Below are 19,275 nucleotides of genomic sequence, written 5' to 3' on the forward strand. Positions count from 1 at the left end.
TAAATGCTGATCAAATTTCACGAGGACTTGAAAAATAAAGAATCACAGGTCGATGCAAAAAGGTGGTGGACTGAACTTAAGACTGGAAAAAATGGAAACTAAATTTGATAGATTCGTCCGACCCTAGACAAGAGTATCGGTATCCCTTTCCACAGCACCTTACCAGAATGTTGGGACCTAGTATCCTATATGTCCCCCTTGGGGGCAGGGACACGATGCACAGTCACATGACATGTCATTTGACCTCTAAGGCCTACCAGAGCCCTTCAGAGCTTCTGGGGCTGATGGGAGTTGGAGTTCAGCAACCTGCAAAGGTTCCTCCCACCTGGGTTAGCAAATAGAAGTTTATATGGTCCAGTCAATGCCCTGGCTGCTGCATTCTGCATTTGTTAAATGTTTTATCCTTATTTGTTTTAACTAAAGCTGCTTTTGAAAGCAGTGGCTGGTTCGTCTGGACAGCTGGCAACCTAAAACCAATCTACTTTCCTGTATCTGAGAAACACTGAACAATGTTTCTTCTCTCTCTGCCCCCACTCCCCGCTGCCATATACAATGACCCCTGATTGCAGCTTTCTCGTAACACACACGGCCATATTCCCAGGCCACTCGGTTCCTTCCAGCCAAACGGTGCCACCATAAATGCCCTTGTCCTTGGTTGCTAAGAAGCCACAGGACCTTTGTCACCTCACCTTCATCCCTGCCGCTTGGTCGCTGCACTGCAGCCCCAGAGACCAGAAACAACAAGCAAACGGGATCTCGCTCTCACACTCTCGCTCTCTCTTTCACACGCACAGCACAAGATGAATTGGCTTCTCTCTCCTGTTCTGACAGATACATTATCTCATCTGGCTGGTTTCACAGTCCACAGGAGAATCGGGAAGTAAAGCTTGCTTTGCAATTAACTGATTGCAGCCTCTCTGTGCAGAAAAGCAGCAACCAGGATGGAGAGGGAAGCAGTAGGCAAAGGGTGATTCCCCCCTGGAGGCAGGACTGGAGACTTCCCAAAAGCAAACCATTTATGGTTGAAATTCTATGCAAGTTTACTTAGGGGTGCAGCCTAATAAGATCTGTTCAGAGAAGACCCATTGAAATTAATGGACAGAAGTTAGTCTGCTTTGAGCAGGACTAACATTGGCTATGACCATTAGCCAGAAGTAAGTCCAACTGTGTTCAGTGGGGCTCATTCCCAGACAAGGGGCCACAGGAATGCAACTTCACGATTAAGCCATATTGGCCAGCCTTCCTCAACCTGGTGCCCTCCAGGTGTTGCTGGACTGCAACTCCCATCATCCCTTGCCACTGGCCATGCTAGCTGGGGCTTATGGGAACTGGAGTCCAACATTTGAAAGGCACCAGGTTGTGGGAGGCTGTCTTAGCCTGTGCACCCTCTCGAAAAGATGGTAGAAAGGCTACTCAAAAGCATTTCGGGAACTTAGTAGGGTGTGAGAAATTACAGAGCAGCACCTATCTGATAGCAAACACAAGAAATAGTCTCTTGTGGTACCTAAAAGACAAACAGATTTATTGTAGCTTTCTAGACTACATCCCACTTCCTTGACAGCACTCAGTCCATCTGATAAAAGAGGCTCTAGACTGCCGATGTAACAATTCACCTGTGAAGCCTTTGGAGACTAGGGATGGGGAAGATATTTAATTCAGTTTGCATCTGAAGGCAAACTTACCCAATCCATACTTTCCAAAACAATACGTGAACCAACACAACATCATCCTTAGAAACTCACATTTATCCAAATTTTGCACTGTGGTACTCTAGCCATGTGTTCTAAATATGTTCAAAAATGCATGTGCTAGGATGAAGCATACATAAAACGTCATTTATTAAGGGGAACTAACATACCAAAACTCTTTGCCTTGGGAGAAATTGCATAATTTTGTAAGCAAAATTGTGCATGATCGAAATTCACATTTAAATGTGGGTGGATTTTGGTGAGGACCTTTTTCTATTTAAAAAATGATGTGGAAATGTGGAAAACTGAATTTACAGCTGGAAAAATGAAAGGAACAAAAGTTGACAGAGTAAACCACCCCCAATTTTGACACAAGACACTTTCTTGGTCCACTTGCGAAATATTCCAGCCTCCTATCAGAGTATTCTCTTGAGGTGCCACCTCTCACAACTTAATTATCTCCTGTATCTGATAATTGAGCTCTGTGCCTCTGAAGGGAAGCCTAACATGTGGTGAGGCTTTACCCTTTCAAAGAATCCTCTCGAGACACTCCCAACAGCTATTTGATAACCGCCTTTATGATGATGCAATGCCTTCTTTCCCCTATCTTCTATCACTAAACCTGCCAGTATCTCCAGATTATTCCTAAACATTGCCAAATGGTTCCAAGGCTGCTTGACCCACACCTCACTCTGCCCAATGGTAGAGCTGGCCCCATCTCTCTCGCATTCCCCCCACCACACACACAGTTGCTGCAATAATTATGTAAGAAGAGCCTGCTGGATTAGGCCAATAGCCCATCTAGTCCAGCATCCTGTTCTCCAAGTGGTCAACAGGATGCCCCTGAAAGCAGGACCTGAGTGCAACAGCCCTCTCCCCTCTTGTAATTCCCAGCAATTGCCTCTGACTGTGGAGGCAAAGCATGGCCATAATGGCTAGTAGCGACAGATAGCCGTTACATCTACAAATTTGTCTAATTCTCTTTAAAAGCCATCTAAATTGGTGGCCATTACTGCCTCCTGTGGGAGCATGTTCCACAGTTGACAATGCACAGTACGAAGCAGTTATTTTGTTTGTCCCAAATCCTCCAACATTCATCTTCACTGAATGTCCATGAATTCTGAGAAATGGAGAATAGGAGGCACTGCTGGTCTCCTTCCACCCCTACAGAGGAAACGGTGGGGGCTGCCCTTCGGGTCTGCTGAGCCCTGCACCTTCCCAGCATGATTCAGCATGGGCCCATTTCCTCCTGCAACAGACTTTGATTCCCAGTTCAACCATTGGGCAAGGTTGATTAGATTCCCTGCCATCCCGTTCCTGATGTAGATCTTCACTCCACACTTCTTCTGTGGTGGACAGGATACCATTTTTGAGGTTTGCCTCAGGTGCCAAAATGTATGGAGCTAGCACTGGGCTAGTTCATACATTCTGGTGCTCCTCTCCCTTTTGCAATTGTGCATGAACCTTCTGTTTGGAGCACTCACCTCACACACAGCATGGTGGTAGGGTGTCTTACAGTGCCCATTTGATACCAGTGTCTATGTCTCCGGTTGTTCAGACATCCTGGGCCCTTATAGCTTAATCCCACTCTATTGTTCTCTCATGATGTTGCAGTGGAGCCTCTGAAAACTCTGACAGAGCCCAAGACTACGTGATCTCCAACAATTTGACAGACGCATTTTCCACCCTCCTGCGTTCACAGGAAACATTTGGTATGTGCAAACATTTATTTGGAGGTGTAACATTTAAGGCCTGCAAATGTTTGAAAATGCAACCTTCAGGAATGTGGGGCCCATAAATCAGGCTCATTTACCCTCAGAATCCACAAGGGTGAATTATTTCCTCACAGCATTCAGAGATCTGGTGATGGTGCGAGCCCTAAAACATCCTGAGAAGTTTGATTCAACATTATAGGATGTGCCTGGTGAAGAGGCAGCCCCCTCTTTTAGGTTCTCCTATAGCCTAGAGGTAGTGAACAAAAGGTGTTTTAATAAAAAGCCCATTAACATGCTCTTGAGTACTAAAGCTTTCAAAAGAACGCAATGTGCCTCTTCATAACTGGGAACCTCGATAAGGCAATGTTTGCTAAGTTAACAGTTCCACTAAGTTCAAGGTGCTGGTACTGCTGTACAAAGCCCCATACAGCTTGGGATCTGGATACCTAAAGATCACCCTTTATAGACCCAACCGATAACTGTACTCTGCAGGAGAAAATCCATTCCCTACAATACTGGAGTCAGGCCTCTAGCATGGTGGCACCTTTGGAAGGCCCCCCATTACATATTAGACAAGGGGTTAGCAAACGTTTTCAGCAGGGGGCCGGTCCACTGTCCCTCAGAGCTTGTGGGAGGCCAGACTATATTTTGGAGAAAAAAATGATGCAAGAGCACCACGAGCCCCAGTGGCTACTTACCTGTGTCGTGTGAGTGGCAGGGGCTGGCGGCGGCGGCGGAGGGACGATGAGCAGCGCGCGAAAGGGCTCCAGAGAGGGGCTGATTAAAATGGTGGCCCCTTGAGCGCTGCTGCTGCTGCTGGCATGAACAAAGCCCAGCCCCCTTCCTCCTCTAGGCAGGACGGGGAGAAGCCAGGAGGAGGGAGGGAGGAGGAGGTGCCGCCGCCGCTGCCATGTGAGGAAGAGGGAGGGAGAGGGGAAGAACGTGCGTGCTGGCGATCCACACAGTGATTCCCGGACTGTCCGCAGGCCAGATCCAGAAGGCAATTGGGCCCGATCCAGCCCGTGGGCCTTAGTTTGCTGACCCATGTATTAGACAGTCACCGCCTCTGTTGTCTTTTGGTGCCTGCCTGGTATTGAATCCCTTCCTCTTTCAACAAGCCTTTAAAGCAGAGATGTATCCCAGTCTGCATCTGCACTGGATTAGAATGATTTTATAACTGAATTTAGTTTTTATATCTGAAACTCTATTTTTGGAAGTGCATTTAACAAAGAAACCCCATTCCTCTCCTCCTACCCCACCCCGCCCCAGACATTCCATGCAGGTTAGTATGTTCCAGTTACTTAAGTAGCAGGTAAGCTTATGAAATACTTCATGCTGTTGGTTTTGATCTCTGTCCAGATCGAGCGTCTCTTCCATGTCTTCTTAACAGGTTATTCCAAAATGAACCATGAGTTGATGGTGGCTACACTGTTTATTCAACACATAGGAAAAGACCAGTACTAAACTTTTTCAAAGTCATCCTTGCTTTTTGTATTCCACAGTGCTCCAAGTTCTCTCTTGGAGGGCTATATATTAAAAAGATTTTTGGTACTGGGATTGTTGCTGCCTCACTCACTCAGGCCCCCCGCCCCTTGTGGGCTTCCCACAGCCTCCATATCAGCCATTGTGAGAACAGGATGCTGGCCTAGATGGGCCAATGGCCTGATCCAGCAGACTCAACTTAGGTTCTTATGTCCCTAAGTTGTTTTGTTAGTTTTTCCATTTGGGCTACATTCCACACCCTCTCCCATTGTGCCACTAAATTCATGTTGGTAGCCATCTCCCAAGGTTGAATAATTAGCAGTCTAGCGAAACTGCTTTTATTGCTGATGGTTTTTTTATGGATAAGCACTCTCAGCTGTTTCACAGAAAGGGATTTCTGCATAAAATTAAATAAATAAAATACATAATTTAGTAAACTGACCACAACAGTTTCTAAAGAATATTTCATAGAACATTTACTTAAATTTCACCATAGACCTGCTTGCATTTATCGTGGAATAGGGTACAAGTCAAAAACATTCAGCCACTCTTACTGTCTTGAAAGGTGTTCATGGCAGGGTGAGGAAAGCAGCATGGATTTAGATCCACTCTGGATCAGGCCAAAGGCCCATTTAACCCACCATCCCATTCTCACAGTGGTCAACCAGGTTCCTGTGGGAAGCCCACAAGCAGGGCAGGAATGCAAGAGCTCTTCCACTTGTGTTCTAGTATTCAGAAGCATGCTACCTCCAGCTGGAGGTAGAACCTAGCCATTGTCTCTATTAGCCATTGCTAGCCTTATCCTCCAGCATCACTCCCAAAATTACAAGAAAGTGTAGACTGCTACTGGTGAATAGAGGTAGGCCACGTGCACACCATACATTTAGAGCACCATTATACCCACATTTAAAGCCCTGTTACGCCACTTTAACAGTAATGGTTTCCCCCAAAGAATCTTGGGAATAATAACTGGTTAAGCCATACCCTCCAAAATTTCGCAGATGAAAATAGGGACATTCTAAGGAAAAGCAGGACATTCCGGGATCAAATCAGAAACCGGGACGGCTTCTGTAAATCCGGGACTGTCCCTGGAAAATAAGGACACTTGGAGGGTCTGTTAAGGGTGCCAAGAGATATTAGGAGACACACACACACCCCATTCCCTTCACAGAGTTACAGTTCCAAGAGTTCCCTAGGAAAGAGGGAGTGACTATTAAACGACTCTGGGATTGTAGATGTGAGGGGGATAAGAGTTTCCAACAACTACAGATCCCAAGACTGACAGATTCGCCCATCCCTATATCAGGGAGATCAAAACAGCAGCTCCAAGTCATCCAGCACTGATCACTGCAACGCCTGCAGCCATGGGCAAGCCTGCAGGAGTCCCCCAAAACCTGGAATCAGTGCTTATCATTACTGTGTACTCAGATCTCTGTGCAATCGCTATGAATTCCAAATGTCACTCTTCTCTCTGTAAAAATGGTGATGACCCCCACTATGTGCCAGTAGTTTAACGCTTTACTATCTGCCTGACAATGTCAGAACTTTCTCTGATATCAAATTTCATTATCTTTTCTCCCTTCTTCTTCCCCCCGGCTTCTAAGTAATATCTTTAATTTGTATTTTTTTCTCTAGACGGTTTAGACGATTCGAATTTTAGCCTCTGAATGAATTGAACGTTTTGTTATTCTGTTTTATCTGCAGGGCTTAATGTTATGATGAACATTAAAATAATATTTTTTTAAAAGAGCTGAAATCCACATCAGAAATATGTTGCTTGGTTACTATTTAGATTATGGTTCCATTTAGTTAAAACGATTGCTTAATGTTTTCAAGATCATAGCAGATGCCAAATTAAAAATTAGTGGATTTGATGCATTTATATATTCCACATTCTTCTTGCACAAAAATGCCCAACCTTCTAGGGCCAGAAACTCTGCTTGGTTTATGGACTTCCCGTAACAATCAGGGAACAAACGAATTAATTTGGACGTGACCTCAGATTTCCAGAGGCTCAAGTTGTAAACCATCCTATTTTACCTCACCCTTAATAAGGACTAGGAATATCTTTCTGTGCTATGCTAATTCTTGTTCGGTGATTTATGATGATGTTAGTTATTTCTGGATTATTCTGTTAAATTATTGTGTTTTCATTATTTTGACCATTTTTTAAAATTAGTAAGCTCAATGCTCAGAGGTAGGAAGAGAAAATAATATGACAAAGCAAATAAATAAATACACAACGAAAGATGCCAATCATTCATTGTACAGTACCATCAGATACTTCTCACACCTACTGAACACGCATGCCAGTGTTGTGCTGTGGTCAGTGTTGAACTAGAACCCTGGAGCTCATGTTTTAAATCCCATCTCAGTCATGAAGCTCACTGGGTGAACTTGGACTGGTCACTGTCCTTCTGCCTAACCTTTTCATTTAATGTTTTAATGCAGGTTGTAAACCGCTTTGAGATTTTTTCCCCTTAAAAACATAAAGCAGTATAGAAATAAAATGAATAATAATAATACCTCACAGGGTTGTTATGAGGGGAAAAGGAGGAGGGGTTGAACCAGGGAAGAAGAAAGGATATAGATTTAATAATAAATAAATGAAATAAATTCCAAAATGAGATACAGTTTTCAGTCAACTTCAGAGAAGCATACTTGGTTGACTGAATACAGTAAATGCAAAAAGGAAGAGAGGGAACGGGATACTTTCTCCTGGATTGACTGGCGGGTAGGCCAGCACTCAGAGGAGCCAGTCTTCTGGCATCACAGTTTTCTGAGACAGGGCACAGCAGACACAACAAGGGTGCACTGAGAGACCCAATCCAGTGTTCCTACTGGTCTGCTTGCACGGCACCAATCAGAGTTGTTAGCAGCCCGTTATTCCCCCTCACAGTTCTAAATCCCAGAATGGTTTCACAGTCCACCACTCTTTCCAAAGGAATTCTAGGAACTGTAAGACCGTGAGGGAAATGAGGGTTTCCTAATGATGACTGGTGCTCTTAACAACTCCCAGGATTCTTTGAGGTAGCCATGACTGTTTGAAATGGTATGATACTGCTTTATTCCATATACACCCACTTGGCAGCTTCAATTTGTGGAATATTTTAGCGTGGCAGCACCTACATTTTGGAACTTCCTGCCTGCTGATACCAAGCAGGAGCCGTCACTGTACTCTTTTTGGCGCCTGCTAAAAACATTTTTGTTTAGACAAGCCTACCTAGTTGTTTAGAAAGTTGACGCCAGTTTCAATCTGTTTTTAGTCCTTTGTTATTTTAACTTTCTGAAAGTCTTCCATTGTTGCTGTTAATTTTTCTTATTGATAATTTTATTGATTTTTCTTTTTTGTAAACAAGGGTGTACATTTTTTAATGAAATAAATAAGTACATAGTGCCAGGTGGGTCTTGAGTTTGAAACAAAAGGGCTGCTTCGTGCATCCACAATCGTCACATGAGGATTTCTGCGTCAAGTGACGGTGTGCATGTGCAAATGACTCACCAGAGGTCAAGCACCCACAGACAGCAATTTCATATTCCTTCTGCATCGTCTCAAAACCCAGTACAGTAAGCTAATAGAGTCTGTTCACACATCTGGCAAGGAGCCATCGAGTGTTGTGTAATCAAAGCGATGTCCTTTCATGTGTGAACTGGCAACCAAGAGCTTTTTCTAGGTTGAGTGTAATCCAATATTTACTACAGAACAATCACACAATGAAAGCATGATTCATCACGGCTGGAGGTCTGGTTTTTGTTGTTGTTTGTTTTTTTAAAGAATCCTGTCCAAGAAAAATAGGAGCAGGTTATCTCGCCTTTAATTTGGCTAGATTATTTGACCTTTCACAAAGAGCTGCCTGGGAATCCCTGAATTTCTAGACACTTCACCTTCTTCCACCCCATCAAGAAAATTGAGTGGCGGTGTACTTGAGGATGGCATGGAAGAGACAGGAATGATCACGGAAATTATTTGCCATCTGTTATGTTCCTTGAAACTAAGAGAGAAGCTCTATGCCAGCAGAAGCCTGCTGATTTCAACAAACTTGAAAGGTCAGCAAACAAAACAAAACCCCAGATCATTTATCCCAGCTTTGGTCATTCAAACCTCCTAGCTTTCCTGATTCAACATATATATCATGTGGTGAAATTTCATCTGTGTCATGACATTTTTGAAGCACTGCACACTCCCAAGCTTTAAGGATTTGGGGGAAGCAGGTACAAACCTTGATAAAGAAAGAGCTTTGCACTGTGGAACCTCAAAGTCTGACACGTTTATTATAGCACAAGATTTCCTGAGTCTAATGAAGTGAACTGTATGTCAAAGAAAATTATTATTATTACTAATTTAATTTCTATCCCTCCTTCCTCCAAGAGCAGCCTAGGACAGCAAAACACCAAAGTAGTAAAACAATGCCATGATAAAATAATATTAAAAGATTTTGAAAAAAATTAAAACATCTAAATTGTTTAAAAATAGGCAGAGTTCAAAACAGCTAATAATTTCAAGGCACTAGCACCTTGAAGTGGGCCTATAGCTCACTCCGTGCTTTCAGTACCGGTAACACGGGGTCCTGTCAGACTGCCCCACTAACCAGCCTAGCAGCTGCATTCTGCACCACCAACAGCCTCTGGGCTGTCTTATGACAAATGTGCTAGTCTTGAAGATGTCACCAGAGTCTTCTACCCAAACCTAATTTTTTATCAAAATGCCTGGATTTCCCAAAGATCTGGGGTCTAGGTCTTTTAAATACTTGAAGTCATAGTGAAGATTTTATGCACTTTAAACACCACTGATCCAAGCTTTAGCACTGCCAGTATATTCAGCAAAAGAGACTAGCCCTCCTCATTATCAACAAGAAGAATTTTACAGGATGACCAGCACACAATATCTTCCAAAAAGAAAAATAATAGTAATAAATCAAAGAGTGGTCATACAAGAGAAAAAAAGGGGAATCAACTATCTTCCAGTTTTCAAAAGATTCTTTGCCTGGCCCCTTTGAGTAAATTCTGACTTGCACAGGGCTAGTAGCTACTTATAGTGTTCTCTTGCATCTCACCCAGTATACAATAAGCCATGGTTTCCCAAACTTAGGTCTCCAGCTGTTTTTGAACTACAAATCCCATCATCCCTAGCTGATGGGAACTGTAGTCCAAAAACAGGTGGAGACCCAAGTTTGGGAAACCTTGCAGTAAGCAAAGAGCTCCATGTCACAATTGAAACAATACTAGACTGTTCTTTCTAAGCTTTATAAGCTAATGGTCTGCATGGCAAAAAGGGATAAAATATTATTAAAATAACCAAACCATTTAAAGCAGGCTTCACCAACCTGGTGCCCTCTAGATGTTTTGGAGCAGAACTCACATCAGCCCCAGCCAGCATGTGCTTCCCTTTTGGAAATATTAATATCCTACCCAAGAAATAGAATAATAGGTTCACCCTGGGCAGGCATCCTTCAAGAGAGTAAAGTCAACATGCAGAGGGTGGGATTGTACCCCTGGCTGTGACCTCTAGGCGTTGATTGGGCCTTCTGCACAACTCGGCTAGGCATTGTGAAGAGGCTCTGTACACAAGGTCTGAACAACACGTTGGAGGTCACAGGGTGCAATTCCAATTGTCTCTCCATGCACGGATTGTATTCACTTCAAGGTTCTGTCTGTTGCATGACAAATAAATAGGTGGTTCTCTCTGTAGACCAGAATATAACATTTCAACTAGACTTTTGAAAATGGGATTTGCCATACATAAGTTATATCATTTTTTGTATGGGGTACCACTCGAGAATTTATCTTGGTTAGTCACCTAGATAGAACTTTGTCCTATAAGGTGGCCAAAAAAATCTTTAAGTGAATAAACCAAAGGAAATTAAAATAATCATGAAGATTTATCCAATTGTGTCACTGTGTGAACAGAATGGATGCAGAATGAATGCAACCAGAACTTTCCCTTTCTTTCTTTCTTTCTTTCTTTCTTTCTTTCTTTCTTTCTTTCTTTCTTTCTTTCCTCCCTCCTCCCTACCCCACATGCACTCCCTATCTGTATGTGCTCTGGAAAGTTGGCAGACTCTCCAGAGCAGATTTGGCCCTCAATCATAATCATAATATAATATATATAATAATGTATTATTTTATACCCCCTCCCATCTGGCGGAGAGGGAAGAGGAGAGGCTCCATTGCAGAACAACTCGCAGAATTTCCTGGTCATGTCAGTTAACATCAGAGACGGCCCATGACTAGATGTTTAGTGACAAGGCACTTTCTTGAAAATAGTGATAATCTTGTACACCTCCTTGATTATTCAGCATTTGGCAACTCACCCTTCAATGGTTAATACTATTTGGGATGGGTTAATGACTAGCCCACCACAATTATTATTAAAGCAAATGACTGGGACCAGTGATGTGCTTAGGGCACAATCCAAAGGCGCACCCCACTTGTTTGCACATGTTTACTCAGAAGTAACTTCCACCAGGTTCAGTGGGCAGGTTCCCTTCTCAAGTGTACACCACATTACAGTAGGCTTCATAAGCCTGTCGGACTACTCAGTGGCGTAGCGTGGGTTCTCAGCACCCGGGGCAAGGCAAGTAATTTGCGCCCCCTAACCCGTGGATTTTAGCACTCGAGTCTCTTCCGTGCTCCCCCCCAGATGTTGCGCCAGGTGCGGCAGACCCCCCCTGCACCCCCCACGCTATGCCACTGCTCCCACCACAAGTCCTTCAGGACAGCCATCCGAAGGCTGGCGTGGGGAGAGGGTCTCTCCGCCCCACCACCAGGCTTCGGCAGGAGGAAGTCTCTTCGGAGGAGGTCCGAGGACAGTGGGGTTCCTGCTTCCTCGAGGAGGGCCGGCCAAACGCGCCCCCCAAAATGTTGCGCCCGGTGCGGCCGGCACCCCTGGCACCCCCCACGCTACGCCACTGGGACTACTATCAGGGAGACCGGTGTTCAAATCCCCGCTCAGCCATTAAGTCTCTCACCTACTGTGAGGATAAAATGGGGGGGGGGGCACAGCACATATGCCATCCTGAGCTCCTTGGAGGAAAGTTGGGATATAAATAAATTATACAACACCCATCAGCTCCAGCCAAAGGCAGTATTACAGCCTCAGACTTCCTTAAGTCCCTTATAACTACTTTCTCATCTATGTGCTTAGCTTCTTCTCACTAAAATCAGTTATGCAGCTGTCGTACTCACACTTATTTGAGAGCAAATCCCAGTGCATACTGTGGGGTTTACTTCTGAATAAAGCATGCATACAATCAGGATCAGACTTATAGCTGCCTTACATCACCTGGAACATGATGGGTTTTTAATTGCCCTGAGTCATTTGTTAGAATACTGAGAACATGTGTGCAATATTTTAAATTGCTTTAAAAGAAAAATTCTTAGCATTCATTGGCTCAATAGTTTTTGAAATAATAATGGCAATAACAGATTGACAAGAAGCCCAGCAACAGTGAACAGAAGTCTAAATTCATTATGCATTTTAGATCCTGATAAAATATTTCTGAAAACGGGTCTCAACTGGATCAATAATTCCAGAACAAGAATCAATGTTATGTCACAGATGAAGTATCGAAAACGTCTAGTGCGTGGAGTCCCTATGCCTTTCTGAAAATGATATGCAAGTTATACCAATTTGCCTAAAATAAAAACATGCAGATTATCTGAAAGTAAAAGAGTAACTGCTGCCTGCAGTGTTGAACATGAAGCACTTTTAATAAGGCATATTAGCACTGGAAGCATGCAAGTTACACAGAACCCTTCAGGCTTAGCTGTTCAGAAGAAAAAGAAAAAGAAAAAGAAGGCAAATATTTGTTTAGCCATCTCCAATATGCTATAGAAGAACATAAAAGACTAAAGATGATAGCTTATGCACAGTAAATTATGCAAAGTAGTGCAGACCACATAAGTTTGCATGATAAAAATGAAGAGTACCAAGGCTTGGATAAAGAAACAGCCTTCCGTCTCCAGTACTTCTACCCCAATCCCAGAAATATGGGCGCTGGCTGCAGAGACTCAGCACTGAGAGGATAGCACTCTGCACATGTTAAGAGGCACACTCTTCTTTACTATCATTTCACACATTCCAGAGCTAAGCTCTGGCAGTGACAGCTTCCAGGGACAAACCCTACTGAGGAGTGGCTCAGCCTAAGAAGTTTGAGCAAACAAACCTGGCAACATTCACACAAGGTTACGCTGACACATCATTACATGAGGGTCACGCTACAAATCCACGTAACAAGGCTTTCGAGATATCTTAGCTTTTTGATCCTGGAAATTCTGTTGCACTTGCATTTTTTATTTGCTGAGTCCTCTGTTTGCCTCACTGCGTGAACATCTCCACCTAAGCATCTTAGAAGCAAATTATAGGACTCACCCAACACATTTCAACGCCTGAGGTGAGAAATAAAAATGGCACCTCACACATGATTATTAAAACGGGATATGGCTGATTGGGAAATTGTTTTGCACAAGCCTTGTTGGAAGGAGTACATGCTCTTGGCACAGGACTTCTGCAGAATTTCCCCGTGGATCCTGACCCATGTTGATCATAGCCACTGGCATTCCTCACTGCTGCCCTAAACTGTACCCAAAATCTACCTTGCCTTGTGGTATGACCTGCCCCAGAGAGTCAGAAAAAGCATCTCACTTACTTTTCGTAGTCTGTATTATCCTTGTCACACCGCTTATCCTTGTGTTTCACCCAGTCTTTGCCGTGTTTACACGTGGTCAGGGAAATTATATCTTTGCCATTGTGGATATGGTGGAGGGCATTCCTGGTGTCTGAACCAATACCGGTCAGGTACCTTTTTCCTTTGAAAACCAAGAGGTACTTTTTCTTTGGAGGGACAGAGGTCTTTTGCAGCCAGCCCCTCTCCCCACCTTTCCGGGGATGGTCCTTTGAAAACAAAGGGATGGAGATATCAAAACCAGGCCGGAAGTTCTCCACGTAAAAGCTCGCCTTGGCTAGGATAGCCTGACCAATGTCAAAGCCCAAGTCTTCGGTGTAATTAGGCCACGTGCCAGAATAAAGGTTAAATATGAGGTGGTTGCGGCCATCATTCCAAAGAGGGAAACCTTGGATTTTTTCATTGATGTTGTGGACATACTGTACGGAGAGGTGGTCCCTGTCCAGAGTGTCAATGTTTAGGACAAAGAGACAGGCTTCTTTGGGATTGGAGGTATAATACCGTGACTCTTCAATGGATGTGATGATTTTGAGGTAACTTTCTGAGACAGGGTCCCCTGTTTCCAAGGGGTAGACAAAGACTTTGAACCCTTGTTCCCTACACTTGGAAAAATCGAAGCAAGTGTCCATGCGGCATCTGCTGTTCTTGTAGATGCTTCTCCTCAACTCCCTCCGGGTTTTGAGGGACAGCCCAGCGTGGTCCCCATCATCCCTTTGGAGCTCTTCAGGATCTGCAAAGTTCTTCAGGAGAAATCCATCTGCCCAGCGGGGCCAGCTCTTTAGCCCTCCAGCCTTCTTGCTAGAGAAGAATGGGAGGCGCCTGATTTGGTCTCCTCCAAATAAGAAAAGCAGAAGCCAGGTGGCAAAGAAAGTCATGAAAATGTATTTTTTCCGGGCCTGCATAGGTTCATACAGAACCCTCAACTCTTTCTTTGAAAAAAGGAGGCCAGGTTGGTCATTCAGTCGATCCAGAAAGGAAAAATTATTCAGGCAGGTTCAAAAGTTGCAAGTAAACCAACAGGAGCTAAGCAGGAGCCCAAATCTCAAAACTAGTGGAGAGGCGTGTCAATCATGGAAAACTGTATTAACCTTTCCAAACCCTTTCCCATCTTCTCTCTCTCACACACAGGTACTGCTGCTCCTTCCACTTTTTGAAGTTCGCTTTCCTCCTTTTCTTGTGCCTCGAATTCTGATGGCAACGCTTTCTTCTCCTTCAGAGCAGCACCGCTTAAGTTCTGCTATATGCAGCCTACCTTATCTCCCTGCCCTTTGAAGATGGCAAAGCATTACAGGGCCCGTTTCTCCACAATGCAATTTTTTTTTATCTCAGCTTGCAACCACCCTGAACTGAGATGATTGTTACTATTTTCCCCCTTGCCACTTTCTGGTGTGAGGCTTGTGCTGCTGCTTTAAATCCTCAGTGAGGCGGCCCTCTTTTTCTTCCCTCTTCAGATTTAAAAAAACACAAGTCCTGTGCCTTTTGTATGTTGCTTTCAAACCACTCTCTTGCCCAGTCTGCGGTTACAGATTTGTTTTGTTGCTCTTAAGTCCCGGTATCAGTTTCGGGGACGCCACAGCCCTGCCTCTTGCTGCTACGCACACCCCTCTGGGGAGTTCACCCTGTCCTACTCTCAACAGATCAGCCTCTCTCTGGATACTTGACTCTGCTACCCGAGGATCGGCCTCTCCTCACACGCCGGCCGAATCGGATCCTTTGCCTTTAAAGACTCGCACCGGCAGACTTCAGCAGCTTCTGCCATGGACGGAAGACCCACCGAGCCAGGGGTTCCGGGGTCACGTTTCTCAGGCGCCTCGTCAAGTGTCAAGGAGCGTCTGAGATGCAGGAGAGGGTCCCGCCTGCCCTTTTCCCAGCGATGTCCATCGACCCCGCTTCTTTCTCTCTCCCACCCCCTCCTTTTTAGCTTGCTCAGGAGTTACAACAAGCTTACATTCCCAGCCTCATTACAGAAGCCTTTTGGAGGTCCTTTAAGACTAAGCTGCGTTTTTGATATATTAATCTCCTTCTCTTTCCCTTGATCTCCTTTAGTTTATATTCCCCCTCCTGCGCCTCCTTTCTCTCTGATTGAAGTTATTTCTGTCCCTGAGCGGTTCTGTTTCTCTCTCTTAAAAAAAAGAAAGAACAAAAAATCAACCTGTCACTTTTCTCCATCGGCTCGGACGTTAGAAGAACCCGATCCTCGCCTGCTTTTGCCCCGTGGGATCTGATCCCTCTACTTCGAGTTGCACTGGCCTCATGATATGCACTGGGAAAATTCCTCGGAATAAATCCTGCGGGGCGCCAACCCTGGGCTCAGCACCGCCGCCGCCTCGCCGTACACCTAACTGCCTCTGGATCGCTGCGTGCCGCGCTCTCCTATGCCATTATTCATTCCGCGTCACTCTCCGTTGACCGGCCCTCTTGCTCCAGTCAATAAAGCAACAAATGGCATTCACCTCTCCTCTCCTCCATCCTGCATCTCGGCTGCTCTTAAACCGCTGGACCGCTCATCTCTCTGTCTGGCCGCCCCATCTCGCCTCCTGCTAACCAGCATCTGGTCCTTGCACACAACGTTCCAATTCCACCTTCACAACATTCCACCTCGGCCACGCCCCCCTCGCCTGCCATTCGCTCTCCGCCTACCAAAAAGGCGTGGCTGCCTAATAACCCTTTCCTCGCCTTGAGGGGTGAAGGGGAAGACCTTGTTTTTTGGCGGGGGGCGGGGGATTGAAGCCTTTTACATTTTTTCCTTTCCCATTGGCTGCTGTCAGTGCTGCTCCTCGTCGAGAAGTGCCGGTCCACGTGGCCAGAGTTGCCCACCACCCCGGCAAAACGGTAGCTCGGTGGTGGAGCACGTGTTTTTACAGGGCGGGATGTCTCGGGTTCAATCCCCGGCATCTCCAGGTTTGGGAAAAGCCCCCTACCCCAAACCTTAAAGCAAGGAGAGCACTGTGGGTGTTGTTGTGTAGACTACGGCTCCCATCACCCCTGATCATTGGCGTAGCCAGGATTTTTGTTAGGGGGGGGTGGCCTTTTGTGGGGACAGAACCTCAGTTTGCTATGTATTTTTAATTGATTTTTTATTGATTTTTTATTGCCCCCCCCGCTACACCCATGCTCCTGATCATTGGTCATGCTGGCTGCGGCTGGTGGGAGTTGGAGTCACAGAATTATTATTATTATTATTATTATTATTATTATTATTATTATTATTATTATTATTTTGTTATTTATACCCCACCCATCTGGCTGGGTTTCCTCAGCCACTCTGGGTGGCTTCCAACAGAATATTAAAATACAATAGTCTTCTAGAATCATAGAATTGTAGAGTTGGAAGGGATCAAGAGGGTCATCCAGTCCAATGCCCTGTGATGCAGTAATCTTTTGCCCAACGAGGGGCCCGAACCCATGACCCTTAGATTAAGAATCTCATGCTCTACCAACTGAGCTATCCTGGAACATCCATCGTCATAATTTTTTTATTATGATTTATGCCACCTTTCGGCTTTCCGTGGTTAAAGCCATGCTCAAAGCAGTTTACAACATGAAAAAAATTACATAATTTATAGGGTGGTTTCCCATATAATTCCCAAATTATTCAAGAGTCACGTACAGCACTTACATACTTCTCAGAGTTGCCAGTTCTTATTTCCATGTCACATGGTCTCAATCAGCCATTCACAGAATCTATCCTGGTCGTCTCCTCAGCCCTGCTTCATGTGAGCTTCCTTTAAAAATATGCCCTGACATCAGCCTTTCCTTTGAAATAGGAGATACACACTCCATCAAGTCAGGGTTTTAATTACCAGAGATTCGGAAGTGCTGCCGCGTTTGATGTCTGCAAAATATTAAAGCGAGATCCATAGCTATGTTTGTACTACAATGATTTAACTCCCCTGTGGTTGGTTGCATCATGGAAAAAGACAGGACAGTGTATATTTTACTAATGTTGTGGCTATTTGGCATGAGGATTCCTGTTCAGATAGCTCTGCTATATGTTATCCCAATAGTCTTTTGGCCAACCACAAAACTATCTGCCCTTATGCAGATATGATGCTTTATGAAGGTTAAGGATTCCCCAGAAACCAGGATGCAGAATCATGGTTTGAACCAGATTTACAAACCATAGTTTGTGTTAACCATGGATTCATATTAGATCTACACTGAGGAAACTATCGTTAATAAGGCAGTTTCCTCACATCTTCAGACTCTCTGCTTGAGAAGTGATAACTGGGACCAGCCCTACCATTAGGCAAAGTGAGATTACTTCCTCAAGTGGCAGATGCTTGGGGACAGCATTGGAAGTCCCTTGGCTGTACCACCTAAACCTTCCTACAGCCATTCCCATCTGCTAGAAGACAGGCTTTAAATCTAATGTCAGTTGTTCATGAGGAAAAAGGCATAGACTTGGGTTGTAAAACATGTATCACTGTACATCTGGAATTTTAATCAGAGTTACAGCAACAAACCATGGTTAAGTGTTATATTTTGACTGGCCCTAGGTAGGCATAAGTTTAAAAGTTTCTGGTATCTGACTGTAACAGGTGGGAAGCTTTTTGGCTCCAAGGTCCAGATCCTTGTCAGGAACTGCCTTACAGGCTAAATTTTACAGGTGCATGGGGCTGTTCATCTGTCAGTCACATGATGCTATTATGACACTGCATGATTGACAGGTGTGCAGGGGCACAAACATGTCAAAATCCATTTCACTCAGATCTTAAAACATTTTCAGCAAAGGCAATGATATATATTTGCTTACTTCTAAAACCTGTACTACACTTTTCAAGTTAGCAGCATAAAAGTTAATTTAATACAAATAGAACAAGTTTAAAAATTCAGCCAGCAATATAAAATAGAAAACAGCATAAAAGAACAATAAAACAGCACTTAAGACAGTTTATTCAACCGCAGCTGAAACAGAGTTAAACACCAGAAAAACAGAAAATAAAACCAGCAGTTTTATAGCACAGGTTCTTAAATAGCTATTTCACTAATTATCAGTAAAGAATAAAATTTCCTCTCCATGCGACCAGGCACAGGAGCTTTCTACAAACTGATTTATTTTCTTCTTGCAGCCACAAATAACTCATATAGTCACAGGCCAGAAACCATTTGTGTGCGGGAATATTCTGTGAATAGATTTCCAACACTGTAGCATGTGTGTTTTCTTCACATCCCTCAGAGTTAATTAACCCTTCCCACCTTGTCCCATGCGCTACACATGAGAATTCTGATCAGACTAATTAAATCCTCCTCCCTCGATGGGAAGAGAATCTAACACTGAGGCATTTAAGAGAGGCTAGTAATCACAAATTCCCCAGCCATGATCAACAGGAAGAAAAAGCCAGCCAGGACCAGAAAACAGAAAGGTTTTAACTAAAAGCACTGGTGACCCACTAAATCTTGATAGTACTTGGTCCACCTACACCTGGTACAGGGAACCTGTAGCCCTCCAGATGTTAGCGGAATGCAGCTCCCATCATCCCAAACCATTGACTATGCTGGTTGGGGCTGATGGGAGCTGGAGTCCAGCTACATTTGGAGGACCACAGATTCCTCATTCCTAACCTACACTGAACATGCTGGCACTTCCTTTTATTGCAAACCCTCCCCCCACAAAGTATGCCAACAATATAGACCGTAGATCATAGAATTGTAAAGCTGGAAGGTACCACAAGGGTTATTAGTCCTACCCCCCTGCAATGCACA

General features: G+C 44.3%; 1 protein-coding gene and 1 long non-coding RNA gene across 5 annotated transcripts in view; one reads left to right on the forward strand and one right to left on the reverse strand.

Annotated features, from left to right (window-relative positions):
• EXTL1 (exostosin like glycosyltransferase 1) overlaps positions 1-16,137 on the reverse strand; it is a 62,175-nt gene extending 46,038 nt beyond the window's left edge. The window contains exon 1 of the mRNA XM_081203341.1: positions 13,534-16,137. Coding sequence (XP_081059467.1) covers positions 13,534-14,471 — 938 coding nt within the window. The 5' untranslated portion in view covers positions 14,472-16,137. The remainder of the gene's footprint in view (positions 1-13,533) is intronic.
• The window catches only part of LOC308592107, a 57,214-nt gene that overhangs the window by 19,296 nt on the left and 18,643 nt on the right, over positions 1-19,275 (forward strand). For 2 of the 4 annotated variants that reach the window (XR_014010381.1, XR_014010382.1), the window contains exon 3: positions 3,303-3,400. This is a non-coding gene — a long non-coding RNA (uncharacterized lncRNA). Of the gene's footprint in view, positions 1-3,302; positions 3,401-4,793; positions 5,474-12,366; positions 12,443-19,275 lie in introns of those variants that run through there. The other 2 variants (XR_014010383.1, XR_014010384.1) reach the window with 2 other exon arrangements.

The sequence above is a fragment of the Podarcis bocagei genome (assembly GCF_964188305.1).
Source record: "Podarcis bocagei genome assembly, chromosome: 7".
Taxonomy (NCBI): Eukaryota; Metazoa; Chordata; class Lepidosauria; order Squamata; family Lacertidae; genus Podarcis; species Podarcis bocagei.